We start from the raw sequence: 15,762 nt of genomic DNA on the forward strand, positions 1-15,762 counted from the left end.
GAGAATCTTTTTCCACGTATGGGGTCAGCTATTACAAGGGGGCATAGCTTTAAATTAAGGGGGGGTAGTTATAGGACAGATGTTAGGGGTAGGTTCTTTACTCAGCGAGTCGTGAGTTCATGGAGTGCCCTGCCAGTAGCAGTGGTGGACTCTCCCTCATTATGGGCATTTAAGCGGGCATTGGATAGGCATATGGAGGATAGTGGGCTAGTGTAGGTTAGGTGGGCTTGGATCGGTGCAACATCGAGGGCCGAAGGGCCTGTACTGCGCTGTATTCTTCTATGTTCTATGTTCTATGTTCTAATTGTTAAAATATAATATTTTGAAGACTCGGGTAATATATTAACATTGCCAATACAAATGTTCAGACACATTTGCTCACTTGAATTGCTGCCTCAAATGCACAATTTTCAATGTGTGGTGTATGTTTAACCGAGGCAGTGATTCAGGCAGTGTCTGTCATTGGCTTGATCCCATAGTAATCAGTGACATGTTAAACCCCACTATAAGGGTCTCACATTCTTTATTCTGTAATTAACCTCTTTGGTGACATCATTAGTGCAGTATTACCAGGAAATCATCTGCTGTATATTACTGGGAAATTCTAAACCCCCTATATATTATAACGGACTACATGATATTGTAATAAATATTAGTCCCATTACTTAAGAAAGGTCGTGACATTAATTTCTCAGAAACCTAAATGGTAATCAAGAATTAGATTGCATTCAGCAAATATAATTTCTAGCTCATTATCGAGAATCATCGTTTGTCGAACAAAAAGATTTATTTTTTTGGTGTTGGTGCTAGATTTTTGCCTTACTGGTAAAACCCAGTGAAGTGAAGTGAGTTAATCGCTGTTAGCTTTCAAATCTTCGCTTACAAGTGCCTGATGTGATTTTAATAGTGTGTGCACACGTCCAGGGCGCACATCTCCAGATATACTGCGGATGACATCTGTTTTCCTTCAAATAGGTTATACTGAGCCCAGGAATTGACACAGTGATAACCTTTTAACACAACGCGTCCACAAAAGGGTTGGGTTGTATTTTCACTGCGAAAATAAAAAAGCTAATGTGAATAGATTGGAAACTGGAGTCAAAATTGAGACAAACACAAAGAATAGTCACATCCTGAGACTCCAGTTTCGTTAAAAAAAATTGAAATGTGTGTATTTTTTTAATGCAACGTAGACATTTCGTTAGTTCTTTGCCCCTGCATTCGCTGGGTCTGTTGTCCAAATAAAAATACTTATTGATTAAAAGTTTAAGATTTATATTTTCATTACGCTTTGATTTTTTTCGATGTACGTCCTCAGGCGACAAAGGTCGAGTCTGAATGGACCCCATCAGGTTTGTCACAAACTTTATTCGTGAACTTACACTTCTAAACAATTATACAGGTTTTTTCGATACCGTTTCTCCTCGATATTAACAATAATTCATTTCCTGTATGTGCTATCTATATTTTCTGTAATTTCGCTGAGAACTGTTGATGCAAAACCGATGCCATTACTTGTAGATCTACCTCTTGGTCCCAGCCCCTGTTGGGTTTATCAACTTGGACGTGGTCTGGAGGTTTGAGGAAATCAAAGTGAAATATTGTGTTCCAGTATCCAATATGGGCCCTTCATAGGATGTCGCATTTTGACATGGTTACCTATTCTATATCATTCGATTTTTAGCTGTAGTTGCTCAGTGATGCCTAATACTCACGTGTTCTAAAATTATTCAAATATTAGTGAAGTAAGTAGATATGTAAGGGTAAGTGACTAAACCGCGTACTGTAGAGAAACTTGAGCTGTAGTTGTAGCTATCATTTTCCCGGGGAACACATAGAGGCGGGAAAAAGCATCTGCAATTTAGGCAGATAACTAATAATTTTAATTTATAGATTGGATGCATAAATAATTAAGTAAATAATGTATAATGATTGATATTCCAAAATATCTATGGATAGAAAGGAATTCTATCCATTATCTTGTTTTCTGCAGTTACACCTATTCGGGGATTGTACACCAGGGTGACACCTACTTGTTTACAGATGCGCTTGTAAACAACATCATGTAAACATTCCGTCTTAATACTCAGTGGTGACGGTTTGGCGAATTCTTAATGAAGGCGAATAAAATTGGCTAAAAAGATCAAATAATTGGGACAGGCAGTGGCTGCTCCAGTACAGAGGAAAAATCAGAGTTAGATCACTTTCTGCTTACAAGCGAGAAATTAGTTTCTAACGGGAACATCAGGAGAAATGCTACGTGTTTTAAATTTGTGACGATACGCCTGATTGTAGAGAATCTGGGAATTCTCAAACGCGGTCATCAGGGCCAATGGTAGCGGTAGTATTGGACAAATCTCACTGGACCTGTCAATGATGATTAAATAGTACAGGTTGAATTTTCACGTGGATCGTGAAGTGGAGGTCACGAGTAAAGCGCGGCTGGTTGTACACAGGATGCATTGGTTGCGGAATGCGCATCCATTCGGGCTGAAATATTGCTTTCTTGTTGAAAACAGTCGAGAATACTGACAGTGGAAAGGAACCAAATTAAAATCATCGCTCAGCTGCGTAGTTATAGCAGATTTTGGATCTTATCACTGTCCAGAATCTCTTACTCATAATAACATTGGAACAGGAAGACCTAAAACATCAAATACGAACCAAAGTCTCTTTTAACATTTCACAATTTTAAGACTGGTTTAATATGATTTTGGCTGTTGCTTAAATGGTTAAGTTATGATTCCGCTGGGATGAGAACTGTGGTGTGTGCAATAAGACTGTATTTCGGAACAAACTATTTCAATGTTGAAACTCAGGTGAACTTGTTAACTAATAGAAATTCAATTCTCTTGTGTGTTCACACCTCCAGAAAATGTGCCCTGTTATAAAGTTAAGGTTCTGAAGTTCGATTGAAAACGAATAAAAGTTTCAAGATTGTCACTGGGAATATTTATACCTGAGGGAACTCCCTCATGTTCCAATATAATTGCACAACCTTTGCTTATTTATTTGCAAAACAATCATCTCATTGTTGATAGAATGTAAATACCGCGCCCAGACACCCACATGAATTAATTATTGGATTAAACTTCTTTTTTCTCCAGTTCCACTGTTTTTGTATTCATTTTACGTTGCACCCTGTGTTCCTATTAAAATCTATTCACCTTCTTCTCACTTCTCGTTTCCAAATAAATCAAGCAATGATTTGACGTTTAATTTCCGGCCTTGAAAAGATCTTTTTGATGAGGAAACTGAGTGAAGTTTGTGTGTATTTATATATAAAATATTAAACTTTACCTCTGCCGAGACCACCTGCGAGTTCAGTTATTCTGAGATTGTGATTTGTTTACCGCACACTTCTGGGTAAATGCCCTTTTTATTCATGGTCCAGCATTTAACACCCATCCATTTTCCGTGGGTTTGGAGTCACAGGTAGATCTGACCGCTTAAGGATAAGAACATAAGACGCAGGAGCGGAAATAGGCCGTTCAGCCCATCGAGTCTGCTCCATCAATGAAATCATGACTGATCTGATAATCCCCAACTTCACTTTCCTGCCCTTTCCCGATAACTCTTGATTACTGTACTTATTATAAATCTGTCCACCTCAGCCTTGAACATGTTTAATGCCCCAGCGTCAATTGCCCTCCGTGGTAAAGAATGCCACAGGTTTACTACCCTCAGAGAGAAGAGCTTCTTTCTCATCTCTGTTTTAAAATGGGGGATCTTTATTCTGAGAGTATCCCTCTGGTCTTAGGCACTCCCGCAAAGGGAAACACCCTGTCAACTACACTAAGAATTTTCTATTTTCGATAAAGTTACCGCTCATTATTCTAAATTCAGATGAGTACAGGCCCAGCCGACTCAACCTCTCCTCCTACAACAATCCCTCCATATATAGCATCAGCCCAGTGAATCTTCTCTGGACTATCTCCTCTGCTAGAATATTTTACCTTCCATGAACGGCCCCAAACTATTCGCAATATTCCAGCTGTGGTCCTACTTAGTGTCATAGAGAAATTCAGCAAAGCCTCTTCCTCTTGCACTTGATAGCTTTCCTTTATTTAAAAAAAATCCAGATTTGTATCAAATTCAAATTTCACCATCTGCCATGGCGGAATCGAACAGCTGTTGTATGTGTTTGACCACTGCCGTGATATTGCCACTGCACCTCTACCGTCCCAACTTATTTCGGTGATGTATTTAGTTATAAACAAGCATATAGATAGAAATGTATTGATAAATCTCCGTTCATGATACGCAGTTCTTTCCCGTATTATATAGCTGGGATTAGTCTGTGACATATTAAGTAGGGACACATATTTTAAGTAAAAGACAGGAGGTTTAGAGAAGACTTGGAGAAATATCGCCCAGGGGTTAGTGTGGGTCTGGAATGCACTATCTGGGGCGGTGGATATGAGGCGGGAAACCTCACAACCTATGAAAAAGTACTTGGATAAGATCTTGAAGTGTCATTAACATTCAAGGCTATGAGATTACTGCTGAAAGTGGGGGCTAGTGTAGGTAACAGTGTATTTTGACAGTACAGACCCGATGGGCTGAAAAGTGTCTTCTGAACTTTAGTCCAAGTTAAAAATCACGCAATACCAGGTTATAGTGCAACAGGTTTACTTGGAAGCACTAGCTTTCAGAGCGCCGCTCCTCTATCAGATGGTTGTGTATTAAAGTCCACCAACATTTTGGGAGATCCGTTTTGTCGAATTGGTTCAGCATAAGATTATGAAAATGTATTGACTACTTCAACTGTTGGGAGGATACGATTAAATGGAAACAAATTCACTAAAATAATGATCCCGAAGATTTTTTAAATCATTAGCAGCCTTTTGTGCTGTAGGTGTCTGTGTGGACATTAGAACCTTATCCATAAGATCCAGCGCGAACTTAAGCCAATAAAATGCATGAATAAAACGGAAAAGGACTTAGAGTATGTTATTTGTATCGGCTGCTTAAGAAAAACATAAATATAACATAATAACTCGAGTTATGGATTTTTTCAGGCATTATGAACTCCCTGTTCTCACAGTTTAGTTATGGAATATGACATTCGGGATAGATTATGGAACTCAAGATTTGCAACAAATCTGTGGACTGTTACTTTCAAGATATTCTCGTGAGATATGTGAATGTGGGTGGACATAGTTTTCGGTTTATTACAGAATGTGGTGGTGGTGGGGGGAGGGGGGAGTGACTCATTGCAATGAAATTCCAGGTCCACAGAAAATTGAAAGGTTCTGAGAATTTTTTGCGCTCTCCCTACTCCTTGACAGAGACGGTAGGTGACCTTGGATCTCCACCACCAGGAGTTTATGCGGCTCTGTTTCCCAGGCAGTTGTCACTCCCTGGGAACTCCCTGGGCCGTGTATCATAATCACTGCGATCAACTTGAAACGGACGGTGCAACAAAATGGATTTCAATGTCCAAGGTGCCCTATCAATTCCTGGAGATGTGTTTAACAAGTGTATGCACTCACTTAAACTTATAACACAGATATGCAATGGTCCAACCAATTCTTTAAACATACCCTCACCGTCCATCTAGTTAGATTATGTTGAATCACTTCAACCAATGAAAAAGAACAGAAATATGAATCTATCTTTCCATCACTTTATATAGTGGTATATTTCTCGGTTAAGCGGCAGCTCACCAGAATAGGCGATGTATGTATCTACTTAATTGCCATTCAACATTTATAGAATCAAGCAGAGAAAATGTTGGAGGAACTCAGCAGGTCTGGCAGCATCTCTTGAGAGAAAAAACAGTTAACGTTTCGAGTCCAGACTCTTCTTCAGAATGCAGATTCGAAGATGTTGATAGACCTGCTGAGTTTCTCCATCATTCTCTGTATTTGTTTCAGATTTCCAGCACACGTAGTATTTTGCTTATATCTAAACATTTCTTGAAAATTCCTGGGTTTGACGTTTGGAAGAAAAAAATATACAGTTTACTGATGTGTGTCCAGCTCATTGGCGATTTGTTGCTTTGGTCGGGAGTGTAATGAGGCTTCCTTCTGTTGGCGCGTGTTTGTTTTGCAAGTTTATATGTTTACGAGAACAACGGCGTTGGGAGCAACCGGACACTCTGTCAGAGATGTTAACTGGATGGTCTCCTCAGACAAGGAGCTGACACGTTGCATCCATAAAAACATAGTTCGTGACAACGTGTGCAAGGGCCACGGATTTGGTTCGCAAATTTCTGATGTAACATAGATTGGACCTAAGATGAATTAATTCACAAAAGGATAGCGATATAAAAAGGCATCTGATAGAAAATAAAAGGAAATCAATTAATGAATTAGTTCCACTCTACACTGTTAGGACCTGAACAAATATATGTGTGCGAATGCAAGACGTCTTTATACAAATTGTAATGTGCGAAGAAACTCGCCTGCAGCATAAACACCAGCAGGGACCAGTTGGGCCGAATGGCTTGCATGTAAAACACGATATGAACAGTGATCGGCCACTCGGTCCACCATACCCATGCTGGTATTTATGATGTATAGGGCATCTTCCAACCCCAATCAATCTCAGTTTATCAACATGTCCAGCTATTCCTTCAATCTTGGTGCTTACAGGTATTTTCCCGATCAGGATGTAATTACACACACACACACACACCTCTGCTCACCTCTGGAGCAGGATGGACTTGAACCCTCAAAGGTAGGGTCCCGACGAGAGACCCTGGGTTCCATTGTATTTATATCTAGTTCCCCTTAGATTCATTTACCCAACTTGCCTCAAGTATTCTGTTTGTCGGGGAGTTTCACACTATCAATTGTGATATTTCCAAAATCCCCGACTGGATTTATTTTTGTGAATTTAATGGGGTCTCATGCTTGGAAACATGCTTGTGCTGCACCTATGCAATTTTACACTATATAGACGCGCCTATGTGTGTAACATAATAGTTTTAAACATGCTATCTATCCACAGTTTATATACCTCAATGGATAGATTGACAGCAAAATCGTTTAAATATCTTACTAACACTCTCCTGAACCAAAATAAGCACACATTAAATGAGCTTTTTAAAAAGTATCTCCTGTAATTCTCAAAGCTACCTTAATGCATTCTCCCCTTTGTGCCTTGATGCCATTTACTGAGCAATAAAGAAGTTCCTTTCTATCTTTCAAAGAAAATAATCAATCTGTTATGAGTGGATTACTCGGAGTTTTCTATAAGAATGGGATAGTGTGTCTTAAATACGACACCAAGCAAAAGTTTAGTTTGGATTTTGCTTCAATTAATGAACGGAAACTTTTAACTTTGTTTTCACCCGAATTTAGTTTCCGAGTTTAACTGTTGATAGAGGCGGGGAGGCTTGAATTCGCCTCCGTTGTCAGATGCTTCCGGAATTTAACAAAAATCCACTCAGCCTAATTTTAGCGGTTATACTCTTGCCCAAAAAAGGAATTAAATAATTCCGTCAGAATTTGCGACGTGGCTTAACTTTTTCATGTATCCTGTATAGGAATTGTATTGGTGCTTCTGTTTCGTTTAACAAAGAAAATAGTCATCGTTTGTGATAAATAATGTTTAAATTCCAGTTGCTGCATTTTCCACAGCAATTTCCTTGCTCCTCCTGTTTTTCCTAACGTAATGAATAAGAATTTATAGCTGTAATAATACATTGCTGGAGCAGTTCATCGCCGCTGTGTTATTACCGTAACGTCTTGTTTCCTTGATAGATGAGAACTAAGCTTTTGTGACCCCGGTACAAAAAAAATAAGCCAAATGAGAACATTCATTAATGCAATAAAGATTCATCTGAGGCCGACTTTGCCACGAATATTTTAGCGCCGTGGTGTTGAGTAATATCAAATATTGATGGATTTTGATATAATATGGTAGGTAACGTTTAAATAATTAAACTGATTGCGCCACACATAAAAGGGCGAAATTATTCGAAATATGGCAAGTAAAGCATTGGAAACTTCAAGAATTAGCTTCCAATCTTCCCTTATTTGCAAAGTGTTTGTTTTTGGACCCTAGTGATCAAACCCGTTCACATCAAATGAGCGATCTGTTTGTATACATTATCAGATTTTTAAAAAGGTATCTTTTTGTTAGGATTGTAATATCCCATCTCCACATCAAGAGCTCGCGACAGGCGTGGCCAACGTCATCCATAAACTATCATTAACTATTCATTTATTCAGTGTAGATGCGACCTTTGACCTTCCCAAATCTAAATGAGTTGTGATATATTCTCTATCTTGACACTTCTAAGTTTTACGAAATCATTTTAAGACAGTTTTGAGCAAGTCCTTTTATTTTTTGTTTTAAAACTGCATTGCCCTTGGACTACAGGGAGAGAAGAGTGAATGTCCCTTCTAGTCTAAAGTTGACCCTAAGCGAGGAGCTACGAACGCTTAATCAACAGTGACCCAGACTGCTGAATTAATTTCGGCGTGAACTCTCCGTGAACCGAAGACAAGTGAAGGAGAGCTGGTTTCTTGCGGCTGGCTCTGGGCAAACCTTTCAGCCTGAGTAAATATTGAACGATTCCATCTGATGGTCGAAATGAAACGGCCCTGTCAGGCAAAAGTAAACTTAAAGAGGGTATACCACAAGGAGCTGAAAATTATATGGCCACGTCCTTATTGTTTTCGGTTCGGGTCAAATTCTCCCTCACCTGCCTGTTAAGTAAAGACACACGGAGGTGATCAGTAATTAAATGGAAAAGAGACAAGTGCTGACAAATGCGTCTCCCGATTCTCAATAACACTTTTCAATAAAACTAGAAGTAAAATAAAGCAAATAAGATCAAAGTATTTCGAAGTTGAGTCATTTAGACTCCCAACGTTAACTCTTGTTTCTCTCCATAGTTGCTGCCAGACCTGCTAAATTTCTCCAGAACTTTCTGTTTTTATAACACTCTAAACTATCGTTTTTAACTGGGGATAGGAAAAAAAACCCAGCGTCCTTCACAAATGTAATAACTTGCATATATGCATATTACAACTTTAATTTCTGTAGTGTTTGAGACGATTGAAAGTTTTATAAGTCGCTATTCTGATCTGATTTGGTAAATGAACAATCTGATTTGTCTGTAGGCAAGTGTTTTAATGATCTGAGACACACATAGCCACAAAAGATCCTGATGAATGTTATCCATCCTGACAAAATGCTGTTTTTTTTTAATGTGCATTTGCCATAACTTTAGTTTTTCTGCCTTCAATGGAAGGGGGTGAAACAATTTGTTTGTTTACCTTAATCACCAACTTGCTATTTCCTGCACCTTAATCGCTTGAATTACTTGAAATGAAACACATATGAGGGTAAGATAATAAAGAGCGTGGAATCATTTAGCCAACTGCTTTCGACGATTCTGAAATCAAGTTGCATACGCCGGTGGGAGGGACAGTCTCTTTGCTCTGCTTGATGCACTCTTAATCTCACTTCAATCACTTCTATGTGCGGTTTCTCTGACGCTGCACAGGTTGGAGTAAACAGGGCTGTTGTAGAGCCTTCCTCTCAAAACATGATGTAATGTTTTCAAGGAAACGATAATACGTTAAATAGATAGAAACGTGTCATTAGAAAATGAAGAAACAGAAATGTCATAGGCTTAACGTCAGTGCAGAGGAGCTGAAACAGTACAAGATACGGAAACTTATGCCCCTTGCTGTCTGTTTAAAGCTGTTTGCATCTTCACTGTTTGTTTTTCGTTAAACGCAAGAAGTATTTCATTTTAAAACGCGTGAAGTTGCAGCCAATTCAAGAGCGGACCTTGTGAGGGAGAAGAAACACGAATGACAAAGGACCGTTAAGAGTTCAAAGGGAACCGTCATAAATTTTATGAGTGCGGTTTCCTTTACATCAAAAGACATCACATAGTGAGGGTAAAAGCTCCCAAAAACACAAGTGCAATTAACACAAAGTCGTCAGGAGCAGATGGCTATGGCCTTAGTGCTCAGTTAGTCACTTTGAAATTACTTTTTCTAAAAAGCATCCCCTACAGCCATCAAGCAGAAAAGGCGTTCGGACCTTGGCTTTTATTGATTTTCAGCTTTCTCGGGATGATTTGGGACTGAAGACGAGAGTCATTTCTTTATTTATGTATTTACTGGGAGGGGGGTGGGGGTGACGTGAGGGTTGGCACAGCTTTTGCTGAAGTCACTCACTCCGAATAGTTCTTTCATTCAATGCATATCAAAGGCAGGTTTGAGAGAAGTGTGACATGAGAAGTATGTGATTCGCAGCAGAGTTTGCATTTAGAAGGGTCAAAGGGGTGTGTGGTTGCCAGTGAAAATAAAATGTTGACCAAAGGAGCACTGTACATAAAACACGGCTAAACAGTATTTATTGCTTTTTACAGTCGGTGAATTCCTTAGATGTTTTCAGTAACAATGCGCCAAACAACAAAAAAAAAACTCGTTGCATGGAGGGACCGGGTGATTTGCAACGATTTTCTCTAACAATTCCCGATTTCCGTAGAAGGCTACACTTGTCTTTTGTTAGGCTCCACAACACAAGACAGATCAGAAGGAGTCCTGGTTACATCATTGTTTGCCGCACATGTATTCAGTTGAAATGTATTGTGCGTCCATGAGGTTTCGTACAGTCTGCTGGTTTGGGTGAAGTTAGTTCTAATTTTTTAACACTCATTGCAATGGAATAAAAATGACTGAATAAGGGGAAAAATGTTTGCACTAAACAACTCTGTCCCAAAAGGCAAAATGACTTTTATCTCAGGAATTGTCAACCCCAGGCCCAGCAATATATTTTATCTCCTCTGCGTTTTTAAACACTGTTTGTTGAACTTCTCAAATTTAGCAGCCTTTTTCTTATAGTAAAGAGTTTACAACTAACGCGGGTCATGCCGCATCTGGTCGAACTTTTCATATACGGATTTCCTATTAAATAAGCTCCAATTAAAGTGACGGCAGCGCCCGTATTCTTTTAATGAGAAATATTTAAATTGTTTTTTTACAGAAAAAAGAATGAAAACGTTTCAAGCGTAAAATGTCAGAGCATTTGTGACAAGAGTACGTCATGTGTGAGTGTACAGTTTTGTGTGTACGTGTGATATTATATATCTGATTGTTATTTCTGCACAAATGTGTACATGTGTAAATAACCGCGTATGGACATGTTTGGGATCATCTATGAATATGTGCAATTTGTAGAAAAACTGTCTTGTGTGCTCGAGTGTAGGAATGTCTGCGTGCGAGAGGGGGACTAAATCTCCCAATCAGCCTTGACGCTCACAATTGAATCACATCCGTAGTTTATATAGATCGCAGTCTGAATATTGAGCGGTCCGATTTAGTTCGCACTTCAGTTATTATTGCATTATGTTATATTCGATATCGGAATCTGGCTTTTCCAGTCACCAGTTTATTCGGGGCAGTGAGCGGTGCAGAGAAGTATTTTACTTTGAACAAATGTCTCAAGGTTTATGTAGTTAGGTCCGCACTGCATGTCGAGCCACCAGTGGGTATATAAAATATACCTGCACATCTCACAAGTTAGAATTATCTGCCTGAGATGGACAATGGTGTCATCCTCAAGCGGCTTTGTTGACTTGTTTGTTAATCCCAGAGGCGTTTGGAGGTAAAAAGGTCACTGGTACATCCGGAGTTTGCTCTTGCATTCCTCGCTTCGCCTATACATTTATTTTAAAGACGCAGCCGATGAGTGTTTGTTTAACATCATTCAGCAAGGAGATTCAACCTGAGAGTACTATTTCCTTTAAGATTTCGTCGTGGTTCATTCATTGAATTAAATCTTTTCTGAAATGATCCATGCTTGCACACACAGGGGTTGGTCTGTCCAGCTGCTTGTTTGTAATTGTATATCTTCAAGTTCTTGTACTTTGTTTGAAACAAGAGGAACTTCATGTGTTAAAATCCCACCATTCAGCTGACCTGGTTATGTGTATTGGTTTATTTATGGGCTGCCAGCAGATAGATTACTGGCTATGGATTGGAATATCTCATAGTGGTCAAAGTGCAATAACTACAGGAAATAAAACATAGGTCCAGATCATCATATTGTCATCGTTATTAAAGCTTGATCATAGACTTCCGCAGAAAGACGTCTTCTCATAATTTGTGTTGTCTTAAGAAAGAAAACTGAGAGAAATGGAAATAGTCGAGAAACAAATTGTGTTACAAGAAATAAATCGAATTTATTGGAATGAGGTAGCTGAGCACAAGGGTTGTAATTTGAACGAAATTGAGCATGTTGGAAGAGCTGCTAAACGGGCTGGGAAAACTACACTGATAAAACTCAGTGAAACAATTACATGATAACATAACCACCTAAGGTAGAATTACTCCAATCGCCTTGCTTAGTGACATGGAAAATGCCCCTTTTTTAAAAACAAAATCGTATCGTCGGTTTTTCTAGAGAAACTGTAATCTCAGCTAGTAATTGCTGAGGAAATTTTTTGTGGATGCATTTTTAAGACATATTTTTGGGCAGATCCACTCCAACATTGCTCACATTGATATTAACAGGTACCTGATTCTGAGGCTTAAAGTCAGTTGAAACTTCAAATATTTTCCGAATTATCATTTCTTTCGGGAAACATTTGACTGTTTAACAGTTTTTGAACTAAGAAACAACCAGCTTTGATCTCTTAATAATTAAACAAACGAAAAAACCATAAAATTAAAATAATGAGATTAGTATTTATATGTTGACATTTAACTCGCACCTGCTACATTTTTCATTCAATTTCTTCCAATCTGCATTTCCTTTCTAACCCTATCATGTATATTTTTAATGGATGACCCTGTTACAGTATTCGTAGTGCAATCAAAGAAGTACCACAGATTTCATAAAACGCATCAAACTGCAGAATAACGGTGTGTTTTTTTTCCTCTCAATTTCCGATATATACAAACAGTTCCGTTTAAAATCACATTTCTTAAATACAAAATAAACTGAGATCTACATCTATGCATAGACGTCAAGGCTGTGTGACTCCCTATGAAGTTAACAATGACTTAAGGCGAGCAGTCGAAATCGCAAGCTAAATATATCTATATAATATACAACCAGCCGGTCAATGTGATGTTACAGTATTGCAATCATAGGTATCAAAATGTGGGATTCTGACGTTGTAAACATGGGAAAAGTGCAATGTTTTTTTTTGGTCATTTCCCTGAGCTTCTAACAATGTTAACAATAAAAGAAAGGGCAATTAACACCAGTAATGAAAGAATTTAAAGTCATATTCTCTTTTTGTTAGTTTCATTATATATGTAGCCCGAATTAAGAGGTCTGGAGGTTTTCTGACGTGGACGACCTGGGCGATGTGGATGGAGAGGTAGTGGATGATTTGTCTGAACCGTCTCCGGTCTCTTTTGCAGAGTGAACGGAGAAGTGGGGTGCGAATCCCTCCTTCTCTCGCTTCTTCTGTTTCATCCTGCGGTTCTGGAACCAGATTTTTACTTGGGTCTCATTCAGCTCGAGCGTGGCAGCTATCTCCACTCTCCTGGCGCGGGTCAGGTACTTGTTAAAATGGAATTCTTTCTCCAGTTCAGTTAATTGCTTGGTGGTGAAATTGGTCCGCATTGTATTCGTCTGACCACCTAAACCGTAATCAGCAATTCTGGCTGCAAAAACGAAAAAGGAAACAATTAGACCGGCACTACGTGAGCAGCTCCCACCCATCCCCCATTCCTCAGCATTAACCAACAACTTCAGCACTTAGTGTCCCGGAACTTGATAGAGGGAAGAGATAAAACACAGCGCGAAGCTTTTAGACTGAATTTACTTCATCTCATTAAACGACAAGATTCCAAAAACAGAACACTTAAACTTCCAATGAAGCAGTATAACGTGACTGCAAATACTTGCTCACCCTCCCGTTGGTATTTTTCTAAGTATCTTCTTTAATATAAAGTACACTAAACCAAACTAAATCTTAAATATTAAAATAGCAACTTGTGCAACAGCTTGTTCACAAGGTTTAATTACAGAGTCAGATCTTAAGGGACATCACACTTAAAGCCGCAGTTCAGCTTCCTACAAAGATCTGTCTGTCATTTTCAGGTCGGTTTCATAAATTAAGAATCAACCGAACATTTAACTGTTATTTACTCCAGTTGATTCCCGGAAGGGGGAGTGCCGAGCGAATGGGTGACGGTGAAACTCCACTTGAATACTGTAGGTCTTAATTAGCAAAGTTCAAACAGAGGGCAAAAGTATTTTTCATTACTTTGGACGTTTGTTGGGAAACAAACGGATGTTAACGTCACCATACTTTTGCCATTTGAAGAAATTAAATTGCAAAAAAAGTAGCAAGCAAATGAATTGGATTTTAGCCAGTTCTTTGACTCACTGCACAGGTAAGGAATGGATTAGAGCATTTCTCATACTAACCTGTTTTAGGAGGATTTCTTTTCACTTTCATCCAGTCAAACGTCTGGCCCGAAGAGGATGAATCAGAGGTGCCGGGAGGTTCCTTCTCCACCTCTTGAGATGGAGACAGATTAGCACAAATCCCATACGGCAAACCCTGTTGCTCTTGGCCGTAGGAATGCTGATACTGACCCGGCCCTGAGACACCACAATAACCGTCTGAAAGCGGATTGACATTGGACGCTATATTGGCAGTGTACCCCGAGCTTTGAAAGTATGCCCCATCCGTTTCTTGATTGAAAAAGTAATGGTGATTGTAACCCGGGTTGCAAGTTTGGGTCGTGTAGTTGTTGGGGCCTGAACTGGCGTATGGGTTCCCCAAACTGGAATGATGCGAGGAACTGGCTGACTGGTGCTGATGCTGGAATGCATTGTGTGCGTTTCCTCCTACTAAGAATCGTCCATCACCATTGCAATTGTCAACGTTACCTGCACAAGGAGCGAAAGCTGTTATCCCTTGTTCTGAATGGTGGTAACCCTTGGATGAGTAGGCGCTCGTCCCACGATTACAAATTGCGTACTCTAAGAAGGAGTTCATCCTGGTATTGTCCATCTGCCAGTGATGGACGGTCAACCTGTTCGGGATTCTCCCTGCCCCTGAAACCCCAAGCACTATGTCACCCAGTAAACTTCCTCCATGGCTTGCTGGCAATCAAACGATATCACTCAAGGGGACGTTCACGTGACCCCGAGTCGCCAATGGCAAGGGGCCTCCTGATGTTAGTGAACTGCATGAGGTGATCCATCACCGCGGTGACATTTACATCACAAAAGCCTTCAATCAAAGTTACCACATCAATCTGATAGCAACACTTAAACGTCAAATCGGTCTTCAAAAAAAAAGTCGTGGGGGCAGGGGTAGTGGTGGGGAGAGTGGGGAGAAAGTTAGAATTATTCAAGATTGGCTTTAAAGTGTTAAAAAAGATTTGGTCAAAGCAAGAACAACAGCTGCTTACAAACCTGGGCATATTATCTTACTGAAGCACAGCAGAACTCAAGTAGGTAACTTAATATCAATTTTAATGTTCATTTGAATAATATTGCATTGCAAGGATAAAAAGAGTTGCGTTATAGTCAATTTGAATAATCTGTTTTTTATAGAATAAGTCGTATGAAGGCTGGTTAGTATTTCACGTAACTAAGTCTTGAAATACTAGAGTAGATGGAAATGAATCAAACATCAAAGTATGAACACTGAAAAAATATGTGGAGGAATGGTTATAAAATAAAGTATCCGTTTGAAATGAATTGCAATGATCTTTTGGCGATTGCTGCAGTGGATTAAACGCTTTGAGATGTCCATATGATTTTTGGAAATGTAATGTTCCTCATGGGATGTTTGATAAAAGGTCTCGTAAC

At 39.3% G+C, this 15,762-nt stretch overlaps 1 protein-coding gene across 1 annotated transcript; it reads right to left on the minus strand.

Moving 5' to 3' along the window:
* Positions 1-12,168: 12,168 nt before the first annotated feature.
* Positions 12,169-15,013, minus strand: hoxb1a (homeobox B1a). Its single transcript, XM_043674771.1, has 2 exons — positions 14,365-15,013; positions 12,169-13,595 (listed from the first exon to the last, which is right to left on the minus strand). Exons 1-2 carry the CDS (start codon positions 14,954-14,956, stop codon positions 13,252-13,254), a joined length of 936 nt encoding a protein of 311 aa, XP_043530706.1. The 5' UTR covers positions 14,957-15,013; the 3' UTR covers positions 12,169-13,251.
* Between the last annotated feature and the right edge of the window lie 749 nt (positions 15,014-15,762).

The sequence above is a fragment of the Chiloscyllium plagiosum genome, chromosome 33 (assembly GCF_004010195.1).
Source record: "Chiloscyllium plagiosum isolate BGI_BamShark_2017 chromosome 33, ASM401019v2, whole genome shotgun sequence".
Taxonomy (NCBI): Eukaryota; Metazoa; Chordata; class Chondrichthyes; order Orectolobiformes; family Hemiscylliidae; genus Chiloscyllium; species Chiloscyllium plagiosum.